Raw genomic sequence first — 27,496 nt, forward strand, 5'->3', positions numbered from 1 at the left:
ATTGTTTCCTTTGCTGTGCAGAAGGGATTAGTTTGATATAATCCCATTTATTTATTTTCTCTTTTGTTATTTGTGCTTTTGAGTTCTTATTCATAAAATCTTTTCTCAAACCAATGTCCTGAAGCATTTTCCCTATGTTTTTTTCTAGGTGTTTTATAGTTTGGGCTCTTACACTTAAGTATTTAATCCATTTTGAGTTGGTTTTTGTATATGGTGAGAGGTAAGAGTCTTCTGCAGATGGATATTCAGTTTTCCCAGCAAGAGGTTGTTTTTTCCCCAATGAGTGTTCCTGGCACTTTGGCAAAAATAAGTTGTCTGTAGATGTGTGGATTAATTTCTGGGTTCTCTATCCTGTTCCACTGGCCTATGTTTCTGGTTTTATGCCAATACTATGCTGTTTTGGTTATTATAGCATTGTAGTATATTTTGAAGTCAGATAGTTGATACCTCCAACTTTGTTTTTGTTTGTTTGTTTGTTGCTCAGGATTGCTTTAGCTATTCAGGGTCTTTTGTGGTTTCATACACATTTTAGAATTTTTTCCTATTTCTGTGAAGAATTTCATTGTTAATTTGACAGGAATTGTATTGAATCCATAGATGGTTTTAGTTACCCTTGATAGGGATTGTTTTGGATCTGTAGATTGCTTTGGTTACCCTTAAATTTTTAACATCTGTATTTAACTGTTTTTCTTAAAAAAAAAAAAATCTAAAGATATTCACTGTCTCTATTCCTTACCCAATCTAGATGATAAAGTCCCATAGCAACATTTAAATTACTACTATTCTCCCACTTACCAGTTCTATTCTTTTGAAAAAGCTATTTAGCCTCAATTTGCCTCATCTGTTTTCTCATATGTAAAGTGCAGAAATCATAAAATTTGAAGAATTAAATAATGTTGTTAAAGCACTTTGAATAGTGTCTGGCATACAGTATTTGCAGTATAAATGTTAGATATATTTTCATATATAGCATCATTATAATTTATTTGACTTCCTAATTTGGGGCATTTAGAGTTCTTATGTTACAAGTATCACTATGAGAAATAATCTTATAGAACCTTTTTGTATCACTAATTAATTCCTGAATGTAGACATTTCTGATCTCAAAGAAAACTAAGATTTGACAGGCACTATCTTGAAGCTGGAAATTACTTAGAAAACAATACAAATATGGTAACAACAAAAGTCTTTATCATGTCATATTCTTAGAGAAACTTGATAGTATATTCACACAAAAAATCTTCAATTAGTTGGACCCTCAATCTTTTCCCAAAATAATATACTCCTCAGTTGTCTTAAGGTTCAAGCTCTATAAAGCCTCCTATGAAACCTTTCTTTCTGGGCTGGGCTTGATGGCTTACACCTGTAATCCCAGCACTGTGGGAGGTTGAGACGGGTGGATCACTTGAGGTCAGGTGTTCGAGACCAGCCTGGCCAACATGATAAAACGCCATGTCTACTAAAAATACAAAAAGTAGGCCGAGTACGGTGGCTCACACCTGTAATCCCAGCACTTTGGGAGGCCGAGGCGAGTGGCTCACCTGAGGTCAGGAGTTCAAAACCAGCTGGGTTGACATGGTAAAACCCTGTCTCTAGTAAAAATACAAAAAATTAGCCAGGCATGGTGGCAGATGCCTGTAATCCCAGCTACTCGGGAAGCTGAGGCAGGAGAATCACTTGAACCCGGGAGGCGGAGGTTGCAGTGAGCCAAGATCGCACCACTGTACTCCAGCCTGGGCAACAGAGTGAGACTCCGTCTCAAAAATAAATAAATAAAAATACAAAAATTAGCTGGGTGTGGTGGCAGGCACCTGTAGTCCCAGCTACTCAGGAGGGTGAAGCAGGAGAATCGCTTAAACCCAGGAGGAAGAGGTTGCAGTGAGCAGAGATCACTCCATTGCACTCCAGCCTGGGTGACAGAGCAAGACTCTGTCTCAAAACAAAAAAACAAAAAACAAAAAAAAAACAGAAAGCTTTCTTTTCTTCTTCTTATTCCTCTTCCTCATCCTCCTCCTCCTCTTCTTCCTCTTCCTATTCCTCTTCTTCTTCTTCTGCCTCCCAGGTTCCAGTGATTCTCCTGCCTCAGCCTCCTAAATAGCTGAGACCACAGGCACATACCACCATGCCAGGCTAATTTTTGCATTTTTAATAAAGACAAGGTTTCACCATGTTGGCCAGGCTGATCTCAAACTCCTGGCCTCAGGTGTTCCGCCCTTCTCAGCCTTCCAAAGTGCTGGGATTACAGGCGTGAGCCACTGCGCCCAGACCCTGGTTAAGCCCAGACCCTGGTTAATTATTTTTTAATTTTTTGTAGAGATGGTGTTTCGCTCGTGGCCAGGCTGGTATCCAACTCCTGGCTTCAAGATCCTTCCATCTCAGCCTCCCAAAGTGTTGGGATTATAGGCATGAGCCGCCACGCCCATCCTTTTAGATAAAACTTGTAAAGATTTCTAAGATCTTAAAAATTTCTCATATTTGTTGCTTTATTACCCTTATCTGCCTCCTTATAAAGATTGATAATACAAATCTTAAAATGAAAAGTGTCTTAGGTTGGAGGGCTGCCAAGAATGATACTGGAGAAATAAAAAAAAAAAACTAGACTGAGAAGGAAGAAAAACAGATAACGAGGTGGTGGCAGCTGTACAAACACAAACAAAACCAAGGTTTCAAATACTGGCATCCTCAAAGAAATGTGTCCTGGGCCATGATCATCAGGAGGCCCTGTGTAATTCTCTAATCCAGGGTCTTGGAGTTTATTAGAATTGCTTGGGACTAGAATTCCCATCTCCCAATCTCCTGATTAATGTCTTAACACTACACCATGCTATATCATTTGAAGTACATCATTTAATTTTACCTAGAGAATGAAAATACATGCATGAAATAATCTTTTGTAATTTATTTGTATAGGTTTTTTTAATTACTTAACCTGTTTTCTGGCTGCTGGTGCTGTTATTTTGGGAATTGGTTTCTTTGCTTTGGCATCAGCTTTGTGGTTCCTGATTTGCAAACGAAGGTAAGGTTTATTCGAATATTTGTTTAACCTTTTTTCCTTTTAAAACTTCAATAAAGGACTTTTTCATATGGTAGTAAACTTAAATAACTATGATAGTATTGGTTGTGTAGTTTGGAATTTGGCCCTCCCTTTGGTTGGGGATGGAAGGCTTTACATTTTTTAAGTAGCCTGAAAAAAGAAGTACTGGTAATAGCAATGTTCATGCATTACAATTTTGAAGGATAACAAGACAGACTTTATTTTCTTCCTTCTTCCCTCCCTCCCTCCCTCCTTCCCTCTCTCCCTTCCTTCCTTTCTTCCTTTCTTCTTTCCTTCCTTCCTTCCCTACTTCCTTCCTTCCTTTCTTTCTCTCTTTTTTCTTTCTTTTCTTTCTTTCTTTTTCTTTCTTTCTTTTTGACAGAGCCTTGCTCTGTCATCCAGACTGGAGTGCAGTGGCGTGATCTTGGCTCACTGCAACCTCTGCCTCCCGGGTTCCAGCGATTTCTTCTGTCTCAACCTCCAGAGTAGCTGGGATTACAGGCATGCCTGGCTATTTTTGTATTTTTAATAGAGATGGGGTTTTGCCACATTGGTCAGGTTGGTCTCTAACTCCTGACCTAAGATGATCTGCCCACCTCGACCTCCCAAAGTGCTGGGATTACAGGCATGAGCCACCACGCCCAACCTTTATTTTCTAGAAGACATAGGTTTGATTGTAATGTAAGGTGAAACGTTTTTAAAAATTGACTCCCAATTTTAGAGATTGAAAACATTACAGAAAAGGAAAGTTTTTCTTCAGGAGATACTTAAGAAAAAAGCTGACAGCATGCCCTGGTATGGTCTAAAAGTGGTCTTTTGTCAGAAACAGAAAAAAGATCATTTGACACCTTAATTCCTTTCAACTGTAAAATTTGGTGTTTCTAATTATTAAATCACTTCAGGTTGAGTGCCGTGTCTCATGCCTGTAATCCCAGCACTTTGGGAGGTCAAGGCGGGCCGATCACCTGAGGTCGGGAGTTTGAGACTAGCCTGGTCAAAATGGTGAAACCCTGTCTCTAGAAAAAATACAAAAAAAAATTAGCTGGATGTAGTGGTGCACACCTGTAGTCCCAGCTACTCTGGGGGCTGAGGCAGGAGAATCATTTGAACCCAGGAGGCAGAGGTTACAGAGAGCCGAGATCATGCCATTGCACTCCAGCCTGGATAACAAGAGTGAATCTCCATCTCAAAAAAAAAAATTAACAAATAAATAATTTCAGTGTTTACATTGTCTAAGGTTTAAAACATATAAATTGTAACATAATCTTCCCACATAGTCTTCCAGTGTTACCTGTCTCAAATGAATACACAATACCCATCTACATTCACTAGTCAGAAACCTAGAAATTATTCACTTACTCATTCTTCCAACAAATATTTATTAGGTGCTTGCCATTGTTCTAGGTATTGAGCATACAACTGTGAACAAGTTAAACAAGTTTCTGTTTCATAGATTTGCAATGCCACTAGCAGGGGACAGATAATAAACAAGTAAAGTAGTCAGGATATGTGTGTACTAAAGTAGGTTGTATTTAATCTAAGACCTAAGTTAGAAGGAGCCAGACATATGAAGACTTTGTGCAAGAGCTGTCTAAACTAAACGCAGAGCAAGTACAAAGACCCTAAGGAATGGTCTTGACATATTTAGCAAACAGAAGGAAAGCCAATGTGAATAATCTGCAGTGTGAGAGGAAAACAATCATGAGACTGAAGAGACATGTAAAGGCCAGATCACATAAGAATTTGTAGGCTAGAATATGGAGTTGGATTTTATTAGTGCCATTGGGGGGTTCTAAACAAGGGGAATAGCATTGTCATAATAGCTAACAGTGCTTTCTACACAGGTACTGTTCTAAGTGCTTCATATGTTATCTCATTTAGGCTTAACCCAATGAGGTAGAAGCAATATTATCTCTATCTTATAGACTATCCCAGGCAGAGTGCGATGACTCATGCCTGTAATCCCAGCACTTTAGGAGGCTGAGGTGGGTGGATCACTTGAGGCTAGGAGTTTGAGATTAGCCTGGCCATCAAGGCAAAATTTTGTTTCTACTAAAAACACAAAAAATTAGCCATGCATGGTGGCACATGCCTGTAATTCCAGCTACCCAAGAGGCTGAGACACAAGAACCCTGGAGGCAGAAGTTGCAGTGATCCAAGATTGCACCATTGTGCTCCAGCCTGGGTAACAAGCGAGACTCTGTCTCAAAAATACATAAATAAAGACTATTTTATAGCTGATTTACATTTTAATAACTGTTTAAAATTGAGGTTTAGTTTACATAGAAGAAAGTGCATAGATTTTAAATGTACAGCTATCAGTTTCAACAAATATACACCTATGTAACCATCACTCTATCAAGATGAAGAGCTTTTCCTTAGCCTGGAAAGTTCCCTTATGTTCCTTTCCAGGCATCAGTCCCAACCTCCTACCTTAGAGGTTAGAATTATTCAGATTTCTATCACCATAGATCAATTTTTCCTGTTCTTGGATTATATGGACTTTTTATGTCTGTTTTTTTTCACTCAACATATTTTCCAGGCCGGGCACAGTGGCTCACATCTGTAATCGCAACACTTTGGGAGGCTGAGGCAGGCAGATCTCTTGAGGTCAGGAGTTCGAGACCAGTGAACAGTGAAACCTGGTCTCTACTAAAAGTACAAAAATTAGTCAGTCACGGTGGCGCATGCCTGTAATCCCAGCTACTCGGGAGGCTGAGGCAGGAGAATCACTTGAACCTATATGGCAGAGGTTGCAGCAAGCCGGGATCATGCCACTGCACTAGAGCCTGGGCAACAGAGCAAGACTCTGTCTCAAAATAATAATAATAATATTTTTGAGATTCATTTATATTGCATTTATCCAGCCCTAGTTCATTGTTTTTATTGAGTAATATTCCATTTGATAAATATACCTTGGTTTGTTTATCTATTCTTTTGTTAATGGACATTAGGGTCATTTTGTTTTTAGCTCTTAGGAAAATGGCTGCCATGAACATTCTTGTATAAATCTTTTGTACATGTACTTTCACTTTTCTTAGGTAAATACCTAAAACTAGAATTGTTGAATCAACAATATGATTAGCTTTATAAGAAACTGCCCAACACTTTTCTGAAGTGTGTATACACTCCCACCAGCAATGTATGAAAGTTTTGATTTACACTTTTTAAAAAATATCTTTATGTCTCTGTGAAGCCTGAATTTTAATGGAGCAAGAGTGAAAGCAGAGAGGCAAGTCAGGAGACTATTGCATAGTCCGGGTGAGAGTTTATGATGTCTTTTGCACTAACGTGGAAGTTGAGAAGATGAAAAGATGGAGCTGGATCTGGGATAAGTTTTGCAGGTAGAGTCAGCAGATCTTGTTGACAGATTGAATGAAAATGGCAGAATTCATGATGACACATAAGTTTTTACTGTAAGCAGCCACGTAGTTTATACTTTACTCAGCTCAGTTAAGCTCAGCCATTTTCTGAGACAAGGAGATTATGAAAGGGAGGAGCAATTTAAGGAGTAGGTGATAAACTAAGCATTGTGTTTGGATGTAAGTTTGAAAGCCTGTTAGACATCCAAATGGAAAGATCAAATAGGCATTGGATATACATGTATAAACTTCAGGAGAGAAGTCAGGGCTGAAGATTTGATATATGGAGAGTATCTAAAGTCATAAAACTGGCTGAGACTAACCAAAGAATGAATGTCAAAAGAGAACAGGTCCTACAACTGTGCTCTTCATGCCACCAACATTTAGAAATTTAGAAGAAGAATAGAAAGAATCAACAATGCCTGTGAAGAAAGAAAATCAGAAAGCTATGGTGTCAAGGAAGTCAAAATTTAAAATTGTTTCAAGAAAGTAGTGGCAGCTATATTGAAGGTACTCAAGTTGAGAAAGATGAGAACAGAGAAATGCTTTTTGAATTTAGCAACATAGATGTCATTGGTGACCTTGATGAACAGTTTTACAGGTATGAGGGGTTCAGAAGCTCACCTTTGAGCAAACACAAGAGGTGAGAAAATTTAGACAAGTATAGACATCTCTTTGTGAACAGGATCCTATAAATAATGCAGTAGCTGGGGAAAAATGCAGGGTCAAGGAAGGAATCGGTTTTAATTTTTTACCTAAAAATGAAAGACATCCTTGAATCTCCCTCTCTCTTTCCCACTCCCACTAAACTTGAATCATCACTACACTTTATTTACTTTACTTCATGTATTGCTCATATCTATTCAATTATCTCCTTTACCACAGCCACCATCCTATCCAAGTTCTCATTATCCCCCACAGAGACTACTGCAAAAGGAGTTATAACTGACTCCTACCTAGCATTGTACTCATTTAATCTTTTCTCCACACTTCTACCAGATATTCTCCAAGGGCAAATCTGATCAAGTCACCCTACCCTTTTTTTTTTTTGAGATGGAGTCTGGCTCTGTCGCCCAGGTTGGAGTGCAGTGGTGTGATCTCGGCTCACTGCAACCTCCACCTCCCAGGTTCAAGCAATTCTCCTGCCCCAGTCTCCCAAATAGCTGGGACTACAGGTGCGTGCCACCACATCCAGCTAATTTTTGTATTTTTAGTAGAGACAGCGTTTTGCTGTGTTGGCCAGGTTGGTCTTGAACTCCTGACCTTAGGCAGTCCACCTGCTACGGCCTTCCAAAGTGCTGGGATTACAAGTGTGAGCCACTGCGCCAGGCCCACCCTACCATTCTACCCCACACTCACTATATTTTAAAGGACTTCATTGGCTTTGGGATAAAGATAAACCTTTTAAGGGCTTACATGGTCTCCCCAAGCATACGCCCCAGTCCCATCTCACACTTTCCCTCTTGCTTTCTGTGTTTCTGTTACATTGTTCTAATCTGGCCAGTAGGTCTTTGTATGTGATACTCTCTCTGTCTAGAATATTCTTACTTTCACATGTCCCCTCTTCACCACAGTCTACTTAAAAACTATTGCTGTTTCTTCAGATGCCCAGTTAAATCATCCCTTCCTTAAGAAAGCCTTCCCTGACCTCTCTAACCAAGTTAGTTCCCTTAGTTACATCCACAATAGCAGGTAGCTTTCCTTGACAGCAATTTCCACTGTTGTAATTTTTCTTTTTCTTGTGATTACATTATTAATGTCTGTCTTCTTTACTAGTATTTAAGGTCGATGGAAGTAATGAGAATTCCATGAGGGCAGGGGCTGTTCTTTTTCCTTCTACCACTAGATATACAATACCCAGCATAATTCTTTGCACATAGTAAATACTGAATAAATATTTGTTGAGAATTGAATTCAATGAATAAGTGAACCCTAATTGTTAATGCCTCATTAACATAATGTGATCTCTCTCTCTCTCTCTTTTTTTTTTTTTTTTTTTTTGATATGGAGTCTTGCTCTGTCGCCAGTCTGGAGCACAGTGGCGCAGTCTCGGGTCACGGCATCCTCCGTCTCCCCGGTTCAAGCTATTCTTCCACCTCAACCTCCCGAGTAGCTGGGACTACAGGCGCGTGCCAAACGCCTGGCTAATTTTTGTATTTTTAGTAGAGACGGGGTTTCACCATGTTGGCCAGGATGGTCTCGATCTCTTGACCTCGTAATCCACCCGCCTCGGCCTCCCAAATTGGTGGGATTACAGGCGTGAGCCACCGCACCCGGCCATGTGATCTCTTGAATTAATTTTAAAATATTCTAGTGCCTCTGAAAGAAGAAATGGCAATAAGCATTATTATTATTATTGTTTGACTCTACATTGACACATCACTATCACCCATAGTTTATCATTTACATTAGGGTTCACTCTTGGTGTTGTATATTCTGTGGATTTTTATGAATGTGTAATGGCATGTATCCACCATTATAGTATCACACAGAGTGTTTTCACTGCCCTAAAAATCCTCTGTGGTCCATCTATTCATCCCTCCCTCCCTCTAACTCCTGGCAACCAGTGATCCTTTTACTGTCTCCATAGTTGTGAGACCTAGTTTCTTTTTTCTTTTTTTTGAGACAGAGTCTTGCTCTGTCACCCAGGCTGGAGTGCAGTAGCGCAATCTCGGCTCACTACAACTTCCACCTCCAGGATTTAAGCAATTCTCCTGCCTCAGCCTCCCGAGTAGCTGGGACTACAGGTGTGCGCCACCACACCTGGCTAATTTTTTGTATTTTTAGTAGAGACGGGATTTCACCATGTTAGCCAGGATGGTCTCAATCTCCTGACCTTGTGATCTGCCCGCCTTGGCCTCCCAAAATGCTGGGATTACAGGCTTGAGCCACCACACCCAGCCCATAGTTTTGCCTTTTCCAGAATGTCATATAGTTGGAATCATATAGTATGTAGCTTTTAAGACTGAATTTTTTACTTTAGTAATACACATTTAAGTTTACTCCATGTCTTTTCATGCCTTAATAGCTCATTTCTTTCTTTTCAATGCAAGAAAATATTCCATTGTTCTTTAAATCCTTAAGTTGAGAATGATGGTTTGAAATGACATTCCCTTACACTTAACTGTCTTTGATCATCTGAGGTTTTACTTACTGCTTTATTTTCTTTAACTCTCTCTCATTTATTTGTGGTTGTATGGATAAGAAAAGATTACAGGCACTCCTCCAATGTGAATCAGTTCTGGTTTTTTCCTCTTATTTATTGACTTATTTGTTTTGAGACAGGGTCTCACTCTGTCACCCAGGCTGGAGTGCAGTGGTGCAATCTAGGCTCACTGCAACCTCTCTCTCCCGGGTTCAAGTGATTCTCCTGCCTCAGCCACCTGAGTAGCTGGGATTACAGGAGTGTGCCACCATACACAGCTAATTTTTTTTTTGTTTTTTGTATTTTTAGTAGAGACACTAAAAATACCAAATTCACCATGTTGGCCAGGCTGGTCTCAAACTCTGACCTCAAGTAATCTGCCCGCCTTGGCCTCCCACAGTGCTGGGATTACAGGCGTGAGCCACTGTGCCAGCCCCTCTTACTTTTTGCCCGAAATATGTTTAAATACCAAAATTGACCAGTAAGTTGCATTTTATTTAATTTCCTTCACCATTAAGAATAATTTTATGGAAAGGCTAATTAACATTAAAGTCAATTAATTTTCTCACAACCAGAAGGAAATATATCAAAGACTCCTGGCTAACATTCGAACTGCTAATAATAGCCCTGCATGCATAGCTTAATTTACACTTCATGAATAAAATAAGTAGCTTAATTTATATTCTATGAATAAAATAGATGTAATAAAACCTAACATAGGAGTAGGGAGTATGTAAATTGACTTGTGCTTTTAAAAATAAATATGCTATGATTTATTTATTCTGATTTTAAAGCTTTATCTATAAATATTGGAAATAATAATTTTAATTGTTTCATAATATAATTCAGGTTTAATAATATTCTTTATAAAATATTTTTCAGAGAAATATTTCAAAATTCCAAATTTAAAGCAACTGATGAGAGATTCAGGCAAAGACCATCAAAGGCAAAGATTAAATCTCATTCTCAGTGTGTTTTTATTTCTCAAAATTTTCATACTGGGAGATTCCAGTTACAGGTAGGTGTGATATTTTAGAGCAATCTTTTTAAATAATTTCCTTTGATGCCATGTTTTTAGCATTGCTTTCTTAAAATCTGAAGGACAGAGAATCCACTGTTATTTTTTAATTTGAGGGAAAAACTAGTTAGCATTTATACTATAGGAAAACTGAAAAACTAAATGAAAATATACCATTTTCTACAGTTGTTTCTTCATATCTCTAGCCCAACAACCTACATTCCACATATTGGGATTGCTATAGGGATAAAAATAAATGGCATAAGAAAAACTGAAAGCAAAAGCAAGCTTGTCAAAGGAAAAAAATCTGGAGATAAGAGATACTCAGACAGCCTAACCATACCAACTAATTGAAATTAAATTCACTTTGACAAGGATGTACTAAGCCTTTACTGTATTCTAAGCTCCTCTGGGCCCCTTTATTGGAGATAGAAAGATATGGCACCTACCTACCTTCAAGGTACATGTGCAGTACAAGTGAGAAAGCCAGACACATAATTAACTTTGTGTGATGTGCTAAGTGTCAACACAATGCTAAAGGAACAAAGGAAAAAAAGGCAGAGACTAAAACTATAATAGCTAAGCAAACCAGTGTTTGTTTTATAGATGGATAAATAGTGACAAACTGATAGGTTGTCAAAGTTTCACTATATATCTTGAGTATTGAACTCAAGTTGTACTTGGTGTTCATTGATCTAAAAAACATTTAGTGGCTGGTCGTGGCACCTCATGCCTGTAATCCCAGAACTTTGGGAGGCCAATGGAGGAGGATTGCTTGAGCCCAGGAATTAGAAACCAGTCCAGGCAACATAGCGAGACCCCATCTCTATAAAAATTTAAAAAATAGAAAAGTAGTTAGATGTGGTGAATCATGCCTGTAGTCTCAGTTGTTTAGGAGGCTGAGGCAGGATCTATCCTTTAAATCCAGGAGTTTGGAGTTGCAGTGAGCTATGACTGTGCCACTGCTCTCCAGCCTGGGTGACAGAGTGAGACCCTGTCTCAAAAACAAACAAAATACATTTATTGAGTACTTTATCTATGTCAGCACTAGTTTTGCCACTGGGGCTATATAAACAAGTAAGATATGAGCTCAGCCCTAGGTGAGCCCAGTCAGTAGAGAAGAAAAACATATAAACTAAGTAAGTGCATCATATGATAAGAGCTCACAAAGTTGAATAAGCACAGACGAAAGAGCCCGAATTGAGGAGGGCTTCACAGAGAAGACATTTTGAACTGGGTTTTAAGAAATGAAGAGCACATATACACCATGGAATACTATGCAGTCATAAAAAACGATGAGTTCGTGTCCTTTGTAGGGACATGGATGAACCTGGAAACCATCATTCTCAGCAAACTGATGCAAGAACAGAAAATCAAACACCACATGTTCTCACTCATAGGCGGGTGTTGAACAATGAGAACACATGGACACAGGGAAGGGAGCATCACACACTGGGGTCTGTCGGGGGGAACTAGGGGAGGGACAGTGGGAGGTGGGGAGTTGGGGAGGGATAACATGGAGAGAAATTCCAGATATAAGTGATGGGGAGGAAGGCAGCAAACCACATTGCCATGTATGTACCTATGCAACAATCTTGCATGTTCTTCACATGTACCCTGAAACCTAAAACACAATAAAATATATATTAAAAAAAAAAAAAGAAATGAAGAGTGGTTTGTCAGGAGGAAAGAGAACAAAGGGCTTTCTGTGTTCAAAGGCTTGCAGCTATGAAAGGAAGGAATATATCAGTAAAAATGTTAGAAATGTTTGGAACCTAGGATTCAGAAGAGTGGTAGAAAAAGACACTGGGGATGAGTTTGCGATGAGCCTCATCTACACCCTAAGAATTTTGGATTTTACTCCTTAGGCTGCACAAAACCACTGTGGATTATAGGAATATGGTCAAGAGCATTGTCTTTAGAGCCAGATTACAGATTTCAATTCTGACTGTACAACCAATAGCTATATAATGTTAGGCAAGTTACTTAACTTCTCTGTGTCTTAGTTTCCTCATCTGCAAAATGAGAGTAATTTCATCTCCAGAGAGTTGTTATGGGATTAAAGGAATTATTAAGTGAAAAAGCACTAGTCCCTGATACTGCAGTGAGCACCATACAATTCTACTATTATTTTTACTGGAAATGTTAAGCAGGTGAATGTAAACATCAAATTGATTCTAAAGGTTATTTCCTTGGACTTTTGAATGAAGGACAGTTTGAAATAGAAATTGCATGGCAGAGAAAAATTGTTTCTATGTATGCGTTTAACATTAATTTATTCAGTACCCATCATTTACTAGGCATTTTGCTAGGTACTAATGATGTAATAATAGCACCATACTTAATGATATATAAACACAAATAGACAATTACAAAAGTGTCATGAGTGCAATTTTAATTAGGTTGTTTATTATTCATTCAACAAATGTGTAGCAAGTGCTTATATGCCAGGCATTGTATTAGGCCACTGGGAATTTGGGGGTGAACAAGGGAGATAATAGCCCCTGCTTTTATAAAATTTTTAGTAGTGGGAGAGAGAAACAATCCACCAAGCTGGAAGAGCCACTGTGCTCGGTCACCCAGCTAAATTTTGAAATTTTTTGTAGAGATGGGGTCTCAAACTCCTGGCCTCAAGTGATCCTCCCGCCTTGGCCTCCCAGAGCACTGGGATTATGAATGTGAGCCACCACACCCAGCTCATGCTACCCTTTATAATCACTCCCTCCCTCCCTTTCCATAGCTCCTGCCAACCAGTGATCTGTTGCCCATCTCTATAATTTTATCATTTCCAGAATGTTGTATAAATCTAGTCATGTAGCATGTGGTCTTTTGACATTGGCTTTTCTTTGGAGATTGTGCAGTGACACAATCATAGGTTACTGTAACCTTGAACTCATGGACCCAAGGGATCCTCCCACCTCAGCCTCCTGAGTAGCTGGGACTACAGACATGTGCCACCACACTCCAAGAGACCCAGTTTATGTCAACATAATATCTGTCTTATTCATTTCAGGCTGCTATAACAAAAGTGACATAGATTGGGTGGCTTAAACAGCATTTATTTCTCACAGTTTTGGAGGCTGAGAATTCCAAGATCAAGATGCTGAAAGATCTGGTTCTGGTGAAGGCCCTCTTCCTGGTTTGGAGATGGCCTTTTTCTTGCTGTGTTTTCATACGGCAGGGAGCAGAGAAAGCAAGAGCACACTTTCACATCTCTTCTTATAAAGGCACTAATTCCATTCATGAGAGTTCAAGGCCTCATGTCTTAATTACTTCCCAGAGGGCCCACGTCCTAAGATCATCACATTGGGGGTTAAGATTTCAGTAAATGAATTTCGAACTGACACATACATTTAGTCCATAATAATATCCGTATGATCCCTCCAAGTTGCTGCATCAATAGTTTGTTCTTTTTCATGGCTGAGTAGTATAACATTGTGTGGATGTACCACAGAGTTTTATCATTTATGCATTGAGGGATATTTGGGATGTTTCCAGTTTGGTGCTTGCAAATAAAGGTGCCACAAACATTCATGTACAGGTTTTTCTGTAGAGATAAGTTTTCATTTCTCAAGAATAAATTCCCAGAAATGCAGTTTCTGGGTTGTATGGTGAGAGGATATTTAATTTTTTAAGAAACTGTCAGGCTTCATTCCAGAGTAACTGTACCACTTTACATTCCCAACAGTAATGTAGGAGAGATCCAGTCTCTTTCTTTTTTTTTTTTTTAAAGGCAATGGTCTTGCTGTGTTGCCCAGGCTGGACTTTTAACTCCTGGGCTCAAGTGATCCTCCCACCTCAGTCTCCTGAGTAGCCAAGACTACAGACATGTGCCACCATACTCTAAGAAATGCAGTTTCTTTCTTTCTTTCTTTCTTTTTTTGCTGGCTGCTGCCTTGTCTCTCTTGTTAGATCCATAAGAAATGCAGTTTCTAAACATCCTTGCCAACATTTGATACTATCTATATTGTTTATTTTAGCCATTTAAAAATACATGTTTTTGTGTATATGTGTCCAATTTCATTCACCTGCAGTGGATATCTCATTGTCCCAACACCATTTGTAGAGAAGTCTTTTTTTCCCATTTCATTGTCTCAGCACATTTATCAAAAGCAGTTGACTGTAAGTGTGAGCATTTATTTCCAGACTCTCAGTTCTATTTCATTGATTTACATGTCTCTCCTTATACCAGTACCATACTGTGTTCATTATTATAGCTTTGTAGTAAACTTAAATATCAGGAACTATGAGCTTCAAGTTTTGTTCTTTTTCAAGATTATTTGGACTATCATAGTTTTACACTTTACATTTCTGTGTTTGGTCCATTTTAGTTTTTTTTTTCTTTTTAGACAGAGTTTTGCTCTTCTCTCCCAGGCTGGAGTGCAATGGCACTATTTTGGCTCACTGAAACCTCTGCCTCCCAGGTTCAAGCAATTCTCCTGCCTCAGCCTCCTGAGTAGCTGAGATTACAGGTGTCTGCCACCACACCTGGCTAATTTTTGTATTTTTAGTAGAGACGGGGTTTTACCACATTGGTCGGACTGGTCTTGAACTCCTGACCTCAGGTGATCTGCCCACCTTGGCCTCCCAAAGTGCCGGGATTACAGGCATGAGCCACCGCCTCGTCATTAATTTTTTTGTGTAAAGAGTGAGGTTTAGGTCCAGGTTCATTTTTGGCAGTACCCATGTCTAATTGTTCCGGTATCATTTGTTGAAAAAGTAAACAAATTGAATTGCTTTTGCTTTGCATCTGTGAATTTCTTTTGCAATTCTTCTCCCATCTATGGCAGTTCCTCCTCCTTCTCTCTCCATTTTAGTCAGTGGTAAGAGCTACTGTAGACGTCTTCTCTCTTATAAAGGGCTTGTCACTTTCTGGAGTTTAGGTTTTTGTTTTATTTTTAAAATATGATTATTGGTTGGGCTTGGTGGCTCACATCTGTAATCCCAGCACTGTGAGAAGCTGAGGTGGGAAGGTCATTTGAGCCCAGGATTTTGAGATCAGCCTGGGCAACAAAGCAAGGCATTGTCTCTAACCAAAAGAAAAAAACAAAGAGAGAAAGGAAGAAAAAATTTTCTTAGAAAGATCCATATTGCTTGCATCATTAGAGTGATAACAATGGTCTTCTACAACTTTCTACATTTAAATCTAAAATAAACAATGATTGGCCATGGATTGCTGTCCAGTAGAAATGGTCATTTTCTGGCTAGTATATAGAAATGATCCCACTGCTGCCACACTACTAAATGCTTTGGCTGACACACCACCCATTGGAAGGTAGTGACCAGTGGTCCAAGAGCACCTTGGTGTCCCCAGCAAAGTGAATTCCCAACCTTGAGCCAGAGAACAAAGTCAGGGACCAATACAAGTCCCTCAGAGTTAGAGCACATAGTGTAGGAATAGGGAGCTGAGGATTGGCTCCCTAAAATAATCCAGAAATGAAGCTAGTTGGCTGAATCCACCTTATACCACAATCAAACCCTCAAGCTCATCAAATAGGAGAAAAGGAAAAAATATCCAAAGATTAGCAACCTCAAAGATTGATGGTAGATAAACCCACAACGATGAGAAAGAATCAGTGCAAAAATCTTGACAATTCAAAAAGCCAGAGTGCCTTCTTTCCTCCAAATGACCACATCAGCTCTCCAGCAAAGATTCTGAACCAGGCTGAGATGGCTTAAATGACAGAAATAGAATTCAGAATATGAATAGGAATGAGATTATTGAGCTACAGAAGTGCATTGAAACTCTGTACAAGGAAGCTAAAAATCTTGATAAAACAGCCAGGTGCAGTGGCGTGTGCCTGTAGTCCCAGCTACTTGGGAGTCTGAGGTGGGAGGATCACTTGAGCTCAGGAGTTCTGGGCTGAAGTGTGCTATGCTGATGGGTGCCCACACTAAGTTCGGCATCAATAAAGTGACGTCCTGGGAGCAGGAGACCACCAGGTTGCCTAAGGAGGGGTGAAAACGAAGCAGATCAAAACTCTCGTGCTGATCAGTAGTGGGATTGCGCCTGGGAATAGCCACTGCACTCCAGTCTGGGCAACATAGTGAGACATCATCTCTAACAATAATAAAAAAAAAAAATGATAAAACAGTGCAGGAGCTGACAGACAAAATAGCCAGTGTAGAAAAGAGCATCACCAACCTGATAGAACTGAAAAACACATTACATGAATTTTATAATGCAATTACAAGTATTAATAGAATAGACCAAGTGGAGGAAAGAATCTCAGAGCTTGAAGATGGGCTTTCTGAAATTAGACAGTCAAACAAGAATAGAGAAAAAAGAATGAAAAGGAATGAATAAAACTTCTGAGAAATATGGGATTATATAAAGAGATCTAAGCTACAACTCATTGGTATCCCTGAGAGAGATGAGGAGAACAGAACCAATGTGGAAAACATATTTCAGGATATCATCCATCTCTTTCAGGGAAATACAGGAACTCCAGTAAGATATTTCACAAGAATAGCATTCTTGAGACACATGATCATTAGATTCTCCAAGGTCAAAATGAAAGAAAAAAATGTTAAAGGCAGCAAGAGAGAAAGATCAAGCCACCTACAAAGGGAAGCCCATCAGACTAAGAACAGACCTCTCAAAAGAAACCCTATAAGCCAGTTGAGATTGGGGGCCAATAGTCACCATTTTTAAAGATAAGAAATTGACCCAGAATTTCATATCTAACCAAATTAAGCTTCAAAAGTAAAGGAGAAATAAGATCCTTTCAGACAAGCAAATGCTGAGAGAATTCATTACCACCAGATCTGCCTTACAAGATCTCCTGGAGGAAGCAGGAAAGGAAAGACCCTTGCCAGCCGCCACAAAAACACTGAAGTATACAGACCAGTGACACTATAAAGCAACCACATAAGCAAGTCTGCAAAATAACCAGATAACATAATGATGACAGGATCAAATCCATACATATCAATACTAACCATGAATGCAACTGGGCTAAATGCCTCAATTAAAAGACATAGTAGCAAGATAGAAAAATAAGCAAGACCCATTAATATTCTGTCTTCAAGAGACCCATCTCACATGCAGTGATACACATAGGCTCAAAATAAAGGGATGATGAAAAATCTACCAAGCAAATAGAAAACAGAAAAATCAGGGGTTGCAATCCTAGTTTCAGACAAAACACACTTCAAACCAACAAAGATCAAAAAAAGACAAAGAAAGGCATTACATAATAGTAAAGGGTTCAATTCAACAAGACCTACTATCCTAAATATCTATGCACCCAACACAGGAGCACCCAGATTCATAAAGCAAGTTATTAGAGACCTTCAAAGAGACTTAGACTCCCACACAATAATAGTGGGAGACTTTTATACCCCATTGACAATATTAGACAGATCATTGAGACAGAAAATTAACAAAGATATTCAGGACCTGAACTCAGCACTGGATCAAATGGACCTGATAGACGTCTGTAGAACTCGTCACCCAAAAACAACAGAATATGTATTCTTCTCATTGCCACATGGCATATACTCTAAAATTGATTACATAATCAGAAGTAAAACACTCTGGCTGGGCACAGTGGCTCACGCCTATAATTTTAGCAATTTGGGATGCCAAGGCAGGCAGATCAGCTGATGTCAGGAGTTTGAGACCAGCCTGGCCACATGATGAAACTCCATCTCTACTAAAAATACAAAAATTAGCCAGGCATGGTGGCATGTGCCTGTAATCCCAGCTATTCAGGAGGCCGAGGCAGGAGTATCACTTGAACCTGGGAGGCAGAGGTTGCAGTGAGCTGAGATGGCACCACTGCACTCCAGTCAGGGTGACAGAGCAAGACTCTGTCTCAAAAAAAAAAAAAAATGCAAAAGGACAGAAATCATAACAATCTATCTCTCAGACCACAGCACAAACAAATTAGAAATCAATACTAAGAAATTCACTCAAAACCATAAAATTACATGGAAATTGAATAACCTGCTCCTGAATGACTTTTGGATAAACAATGAAATTAAGGCAGAAATCAAGAAGTTCTTTGAAACTAATGAGAACAAAGGCACAACATACCAGAATCTCTGGGAGACAGCTAAGGCAGTGTTAAAAGGGAAACTTATAGCACTAAGTGCCGCCACCAACAGGTTAGAAAGATCTCAAGTTAACAACCTACCATCAAACTAAAAGAACTAGAGAACCAAGAGCAAACAAATCCCAAAGCTAGCAGAAGACAAGACATAACCAGAATGAGAACTGAACTGAAGGAGAGTGAGACAAAAAACCATTCAAAAGATCAATGAATCCAGGAGCTGGTTTTCTGAAAAAATAAAATAAAATAAAATATACCACTAGCTAGACTAATATAGAAGAAAAGAGACTATTCAAATAAACACAATCAGAAATGACAGGGGGGTTATTACCACTGACCCATGGAAATACAAACAACCATCAGAGAATATTATGGACAGCTCTATGCACATAAACTAGAAAATACAGAAGAAATGGATAAATTTCTGGACACATACACCTTCCAGAGACTGAACCAGGAAGAAATTTAATCACTAAACAGACCAATAATAAGTTCTGAACTTCAGTCAGTGATAAATAGCTTACCAACTAGAAAAAGCCCAGGACCAAATGGATTCATAGCTGAATTCTACCAGGTGTTCAAAGAAGAGCTAGTACCGTCCCTGCTGAAACTATTCCAAAAAACTAAGGAAGGGGGACTCCTCCCTAACTCATTCTATGAGGCCAGCATCATCCTGATACCAAAACCTGGCAGAGACACAAAGCAAAAAGAAAATTTCAGGCCTATATTCTTGATGAACATTGATGCAAAAATCCTCAACAAAATACTGGCAAACCAAATCCAGCAGCACATGAGAAAGCTTATTCACTACAATCAAGTAAGCTTTATTCCTGGGGTGCAAGGTTGGTTCAACATACACAAATCAATAAATGTGATTCATCACATAAAAACAACTTATTATTGGTCTGTTCAGTGATTAAATTTCTTCCTGTCTCTACTAAAAATATAAAAAATTAGCTGGGCATGGTGGCGCGTGCCTGTAATCCCAGCTACTTGGGAGGCTGAGTCAGGAGAATTGCCTGAACCCAGGAGGCAGAGGTTGCGGTGAGCCGAGATCGCGCCATTGCACTCCAGCCTGGGTAACAAGAGCGAAACTCCGTCTCCAAAAAAAAAAATTTCTTCCTGGTTCAGTGTTTTTTTTGTTTGTTTTTGTTTTTTGTTTTGTTTTCTTTTGTTTTAGAGATAGGGTTTTATTTTGTTGCCCAGGCTGGTCTTGAACTCCTGGGTGCAAGGGATCTACCCATCTTGGCCTCTCAAAGTGCTAGGATTACAGGCATGAACCACTGCACCCAGCCATATGCTTGGGATTTGAAATTGCGGGTTTTAAAAAACAATGTTGGGTGAATATTCTGGTAGCTGAATGTTTATACAAAACCAAAATTATTTACTTGACATAATAAATTTCTAGAAGTGGATTTATTAAGTTTCACTGCAAAAATTTCTACCTGTGTACATGTAGCAGTATATAAGAATGTCCATTTGTCATTCCCTTATTTTGGGTCAAATTTTAATCAGTCTGGGGACTTAATCTTTGGTTCCCAGAGCAGCAATATCAGCATTACCTAGGTGAGCCTGTTAGAAATGCAGACTCTTATACCCCATCCCAGATCTACTGAGTCAGAATCTGCATTTTAACAAGCTCCCAAGGTAATCTAATAGCACATCAAAGTCTGAGAAGCAATATTCTAAGGTAATTTATACAGAAATCACAGAATAAATTGGTCTTAAATCTAGCCAAGGTAAGCCCAGGAAGCCCATACTGGCATTTGTTAATTAAGGTGAAAGTGACAAAGAATTAGTTGATTTTGTAAGAAGTGCTGGTTGGGTGCAGTGGCTCATGTCTGTAATCCCAGCACTTTGGGAGGTTATGGTGGGAGGATCACTTGAGCCCAGGAGTTTGAGACCAGCCTCGGCAACAAGGTGAGACCCCCATCTGTACAAAATGTTTAAAAAATTAACCAGGCATGGTGGCATGCACCTGTTGTTCCAGCTACTCAGGAGGCTGAGGCAGGAGAATCACTTGGGCCCAAGAGGTTGAGGCTCCAGTGAGCCATGATCATGCCACTGCATCCCAGCCTGGGTGATGGAATGAGACCCTATCTCAAAAAAAAAGGCGCTTATACTAACAAAATGCATATAAGTATTCTAAATTAGCTTTTCTGGGAGACAAACAAATGCAGATAAACACAGAGCACTGACACATTTTCTCCCAGAACATAAGACCTGATGCTATTCTCTCTCTAACTTCATCTTCACCCACTCCATCCCAAACACTCCATGCTTTAGCCTATTGTTTATCTAGTGATGTAAGAAAAACCTGAATTAGAATGTGTTACAATGCATACTCCCAAGCCCACTTCCAGAGAATCTGTTTCAGTAGGGTCTGATATTATCATCAAGAATTGGAATTTTTACAGGCACACCAGGTAATTATAATGCCCTAAAGTTCGAGAACTGCTACACCACTACACTTCGCAGAATATATCTGGAATGTATTGTTTAAGCAATGTTTTATTTGCTGTGAAAGAATATTCCCAAATCAGGCATGGTGACATGCACCTGTAGTCCGGCTACTCAGGAGGCTGAGATAGGAAGATTGCTTGAGCCCAGGAGTTCGAGGCTGCAGTGAGCTATGATAATGCCACTGCACTCCAGACTGGGTGACAGAGCAAGACCTCGTCTCTAAGAAAAATAAAAAATAAAAAAATATTCCCACTTTTACAAAGACTTTCAACCAGAATTCACTTTTTTTGTTATTATTGTTGTTAGATCATTAAATAAGTCTAGAAATGCTAATTATTTTTTAGCCACCTCTAGTTCTGACCAAGTTGCTGAGGATGGAGGGAACAAATCCTATTCAAACTGTTATTCCTTATCCTGGAGACTGCGTTTTTGGATCAATTCAAATTTATTTCAGATGATACTTCAACACTTTTTATTTTCTCTCAATGTATTTTGGTGAAAGAAATTCATACTGTGGAAAGAAACATTTTCCATTAAAAATTATGATGTTAAAATGTATTACTGTCATATAAAATATGTTATATCAAAAGTATTCTGATTTTAAAATATAAATAACTTTTTTTAATGTAGGAGGAGCAAAGAAAAAAGAAAGCAGCACATACAAAAGGTATTTTTTCTAAATAATTTATTAGAAGAAATCTTAATAAACTTTAGCAATTCACATCTTAAAGAATCAAGAGGCTATCCTAAATGTCATCTAAGTATCTTAATGGTATGAAAATGTAAGGGAAGCATTAATTTATTAGTATGTAAAAGGGCATAAATTTTTAGAAAAATGAAACTTGCAGTATTATATCTTTTTTTTTTTTTTTTTTTTTTTTTGAGACGGAGTTTCGCTCTTGATACCCAGGCTGGAGCGCAAGGCGCGATCTCGGTTCACCGCAATCTCCGCTTCCTGGGTTCAGGCAATTCCCCTGCCTCAGCCTCCTGAGTAGCTGGGATTACAGGCACGCGCCACTGTGCCCAGCTAATTTTTTTTTTTTTTGTATTAGTAGAGACGGGGTTTCACCATGTTGACCAGGATGGTCTCGATCTCTTGACCTCGTGATCCACCCGCCTCGGCCTCCCAAAGTGCTGGGATTACAGGCTTGAGCCACCGCGCCCGGCCGCAGTATTATATCTTAAACTAACATGTGAAGTTTTAATTTTTATCTCTTATTTGTACCCAAAGATATCATAGTCAATGTCATATAGTAATGCTTGTGGATAAAAAGATACTGCATATTACATCTTAGTGCCTCAAAACATTACCTTCCACATAATTTTTTTTACTTTTTGTTTCTTTTTCCTTCTACATAATTTTAGAAATGCTGAATAGAAAATATAACAAGATATTTTACAGAGCTTTAAAAATGTGGAAAATATGAAAAGTTAATATGTTTAGACCTTCAGTGGCTCACATCTGTAATCCCAGCACTTTGGGAGGCTGAGACAGGTGGATCACTTGAGGCCAGGAGTTCGAGACCAGCCTGGCCAATATGGTGAAACTCCCATCCCCACTAAAAATACAAAAATTAGCTGGGTGCGGTGGCACAGGCATGTAATCCCAGCTACTCGGGAGGCTGAGGCTGGAGAATCACTTGAACCCAGGAGGCAGAGGCTGCAGTGAGCCGAGACCACACCACTGTAAACCAGCCTGGGTGACATAGTGAGACTCTGTCTCAAAAAAAAAAAAAAAAGTTAATGTGTTTGCAAGAATGGTCTTATACAGAAATTTTTTTAAAAAGTTAATATGTAAAATGTTATAAAAGGTATTATAAAATATTGTATAGATACAATATTTTCTAAAACAGCATATTTTAATGGCAAACGTGTAGCCTAAATACTATAATGGGAAAAGCTTGAGATAAAGTAATGAAAATCTAGGCTAAAATCTATTTTGTATCTGATTTGTAATGGTTCATTTATCTAAGTCTGTTTATTATTTTCGTGAAGTGGTGCTAATAATAACTACCTTGAAGAATTATTAAGAGCATAAATAACATATAGAAGTATATCCAAATGCTTTGTAAATTGAAAGTCTCTACAGGAAGGTTTGTTACTATTATTGGTGTAAAGCCAATTCATCTGCCCTTCCCAATGCAGACCAAGTATTTTCTAATCCTTGCTTAAGGAGGCATGTACTTATCTTTTTTGATGTTCAGTTGTCCTTATTTTAAAATGAAACAAATAAGTTATAAATACCTTTGCTCCAAGTAGATACTATGTATCTTACAAGTGATTTTTGCTTGGTTTTGAGTTGTAAAGATTAGTAGTTATTTCTTTTCTTTTTTTAAATTTTCTTTTTTTGATATATGTAGTAATTTCTATAATCATAAATAAATGATTATTTCTTTCTCAGAAAGTTGAATTTGTAATGTGATACTTACAAAAATTGAATATGTGAAAACTGTCAGTTTATTAATTATACCAGTATTTTTAAAATTTCTTTTTAAAAGAAGGCAATCTTTTCTGATTTTAAAGAACATTTTGAAGCATGTCTAGCCTAATTAGTCTTTTTCTGCTTGAGCATGTTGACTTCATTTAGAATAGACTTTTCTATTCTTGATTATCATGAAAATATTGCTAATTCCTAATTACATGTAACACTGTGTGGATGATGATAGCAACTCAGAATTTCTTTATAGCATTATTCTGCCCATTCTAACATTGTCCTTATAATTAAGAGTTGGCTTGTGAATATGTACTATTCATAGCAAATCTATCTTTTTACAGCAATTAAATATCATTCTAAAGATGAGTCCCGCCTTGCAACAAAAAAAGTCATCTGTGATCCCTCTGAGAGATCCCCAACAAATCGCAGCAGTGTTACATTAAGCTTATCAACATTGCCATCTGATTCTTACTACAGTCAAAGTATAGAAGCAGCTGATGACTGGTTTTCTGATGATTCTCTAGTGAAAAGGAACTCTTCAATGCCTTCTCTCGGGGAACCTCTAATGGAAAAAGTATATTCATACTTGTCAACCATTTCACTAGAAGAGGGTACTGAAAATGTACTAAATGACACGCTGTGATCATCAAAAAGATGACCACATTAAGGGAAAATGTTCATGAAGAAACACAGAGGTTGAAATACAAAACCTTCAACATAATACTGAATGACTTCTTTCTTTTGAAACTTTGTATGCACTGAAATCAAGTAAAGCTGAAACTGAATTATCAGCTTCTGAGTCTCTTAACATGTCCATGCTAATATTACTTTTTTTGTTATTTACCATAGAGTGGCTCTACTTCCCTTGCTGGTTCTTATTTCCAGAAACAAAATTAGGAAGAACTAGAGTCATGAACATTAAGCTTAACTTACTGTATCTCATCCAAAGACATACTAAGTAGTATGAATGTATTTTGACAAATAGGAGAAAAACATTTAAAAATCTTCATCACAAAAATTATATATATTTATGTATATATGTATATATTTTTTCTTTTGTTATTTATTTTTAATTGTACTTTAAGCTTTGGGGTACATGTGCAGATCTTGCAGGATTGTTGCATAGGTACACACATGCCATGGTGGTTTGCTGTCTCCATCCCCCCATCATCTACATCAGGCATTTCTCCCAGTGTTATACCTCCCCAACCTCCCTGCCCCCTGCTGTCCCACCCCTAGCCCCCCATCCCCCAACATACTCCACTGTTGATGTTCTCCTCCCTGTTCCCGTATGTTATAATTGTTCAACACCCACCTATGAGTGAGAACATGTGGCGTTTGATTTTCTGTCAGTTTGCTGAGAATAATGGTTTCCAGCTTCATCCATGTCCCTACAAAGAGCACGAACTCATCGCTTTTTATGACTACATAGTATTGCATGGTGTATATGTGCCACATTTTCTTTGCCCAGTCTAACATTGATGGGCATTTGGGTTGGTTCCAGGTCTTTGCTATTGGAAACAATGCCACAATGAACATATGTGCACATGTGTATTTATAATACAATGATTTATAATCCTTTGGGTATATACCCAGTGATGGGATTGCTGGGTCAAATGGAATTTCTATTTCTAGATCCTTGAGGAATCGCCACACTGTCTTCCTTAATGGTTGAACTAATTTACACTCCCACAAACAGTGTAAAAGTGTTCCTATTTCTCCACATCCTCTCCAGCATCTGTTGTCTCCAGATTTTTTTTTTTTTAATTGCACTTTAGGTTTTGGGGTACATGTGAAAAACATGCAAGGTGGTTGCATAGGTGCATACGTGGCAGTATGATTTGCTGCCTCCCTCCCCTTCACCTATACCTGGCATTTCTCCCCATGCTATCCCTCCCCAACTCCCCACACCCCCGCTGTGCCCCTCCCCCCCAACAGACCCCCGTGTATAGTGCTCCCCTCCCTGTGTCCATGTGTTCTCCTTGTTCAACACCCACCTATGAGTGAGAACATGTGGTATTTGATTTTGTGTTCTTGTGTCAGTTTGCTGAGAATGACGTTTTCCAGGTTCATCCATGTCCCTACAAAGGACGTGAACTCCTCGTTTTTAATGGCTGCATAATATTCCATGGTGTATATGTGCCACATTTTTCCTGTCCAGTCTATCATTGATGGGCATTTGGCCTGGTTCCAGGTCTTTGCTATTGTAAACGGTGCTACAATGAATATTCGTGTGCATGTGTCCTTATAGTAGAACGATTTATAATCCTTTGGATATATGCCCAGTAATGGGATTGCTGGGTCAAATGGAATTTCTATTTCTAGGTCCTTGAGGAATCGCCACACTGTTTTCCACAGTGGTTGAACTAATTTACACTCCCACCAACAGTGTAAAAGTGTTCCTATTTCTCCACATCCTCTCCAGCATCTGTTTTCTCCAGATTTTTTAATGATCGCCATTCTAACTGGCGTGAGATGGTATCTCAATGTAGTTTTGATTTGCATTTCTCTAATGACCAGTGATGATAGCATTTTTTCATATGTTTGTTGGCCTCATGTATGTCTTCTTTTGTAAAGTATCTGTTCATATCCTTCGCCCATTTTTGAATGGGCTTGTTTGTTTTTTTCTTGTAAATCTTTTTTAGCTTGTTGTAAATTCGGGATATCAGCCCTTTGTCAGACGGGTAGGCTGCAAAAATTTTTTCCCATTCTGTTGGTTGCCGATTCACTCTAATGACTGTTTCTTTTGCCGTGCAGAAGCTGTGGAGTTTGATTGGGCCCCATTTGTCTATTTTGGCTTTTGTTGCCAATGCTTTTGGTGTTTTGGTCATGAAGTCCTTGCCTACGCCTATGTCCTGAATGGTTTTGCCTAGGTTTCCTTCTAGTGTTCTTATGGTGTTAGGTCTTATGTTTAAGTCTTTAATCCATCTGGAGTCAATTTTAGTGTAAGGTGTCAGGAAGGGGTCCAGTTTCTGCTTTCTGCATATGGCTAGCCAGTTTTCCCAACACCACTTATTGAACAGGGAATCCTTTCCCCATTGCTTGTTTTTTTCAGGTTTGTCAAAGATCAGATGGTTGTAGATATGTTGTGTCGCCTCCGACACCTCTGTTCTGTTCCATTGGTCTATATCTCTGTTTTGGTACCAGTACCATGCTGTTTTGATTACTGTAGCCTTGTAACATAGTTTGATGTCCGATAGTGTGATACCTCCTCCTTTGTTCTTTTTGCTTAGAATTGACTTGGCTATGCGGGCTCTCTTTTGGTTCCATATGAAGTTTAAGGTGGTTTTTTCCAGTTCTGTGAGGAAGGTCATTGGTAGCTTGATAGGGATAGCGTTGAATCTGTAAATTACTTTGGGCAGTGTGGCCATTTTCACGATATTAATTCTTCCTAACCATGAACATGGAATGTTTCTCCATCTGTTTGTGTCCTCTCTTATTTCGTTGAGCAGTGATTTGTAGTTCTCCTTGAAGAGGTCCTTTACGTTCCTTGTTAGTTGTATTCCTAGGTATTTTATTCTCTTTGTAGCAATTGTGAATGGCAGTTGGTTCTTGATTTGGCTCTCTTTAAGTCTGTTATTGGTGTATAGGAATGCTTGTGATTTTTGCACATTGATTTTGTATCCTGAGACTTTGCTGAAGTTGCTTATCAGTTTCAGGAGATTTTGGGCTGAGGTGATAGGGTCTTCTAGATATACAATCATGTCGTCTGCAAATAGAGACAATTTGACTTCCTCCTTTCCTAATCGAATACCCTTTATTTCTTTTTCTTGCCTGATTGCTCTGGCTAGAACTTCCAGTACTATATTGAATAGGAGTGTTGAGAAAGGGCATCCTTGTCTAGTGCCAGATTTCAAAGGGAATGCTTCCAGTTTTTGCCCATTCAGTATGATATTGGCTGTGGGTTTGTCATAAATAGCTTTTATTATTTTGAGATACGTTCCGTCGATACCTAGTTTATTGAGAGTTTTTAGCATAAAGGG

The 27,496-nt window shown here is 38.7% G+C and overlaps 1 protein-coding gene across 1 annotated transcript; it reads left to right on the forward strand.

Annotated features, from left to right (window-relative positions):
• The first annotated feature begins 210 nt into the window (after nucleotides 1-210).
• Nucleotides 211-24,156, forward strand: CUNH1orf185 (chromosome unknown C1orf185 homolog). Its single transcript, XM_064370477.1, has 5 exons — nucleotides 211-220; nucleotides 2,911-3,016; nucleotides 10,424-10,559; nucleotides 21,710-21,746; nucleotides 23,855-24,156. The coding sequence occupies exons 1-5, from the start codon at nucleotides 211-213 to the stop codon at nucleotides 24,154-24,156; spliced, it is 591 nt and encodes a 196-aa protein (XP_064226547.1).
• Nucleotides 24,157-27,496: the final 3,340 nt, after the last annotated feature.

Source organism: Aotus nancymaae, unplaced genomic scaffold (assembly GCF_030222135.1).
Source record: "Aotus nancymaae isolate 86718 unplaced genomic scaffold, 86718_ANA_hifiasm-v0.15.2.pri h1tg000007l, whole genome shotgun sequence".
Lineage (NCBI taxonomy): Eukaryota > Metazoa > Chordata > Mammalia > Primates > Aotidae > Aotus > Aotus nancymaae.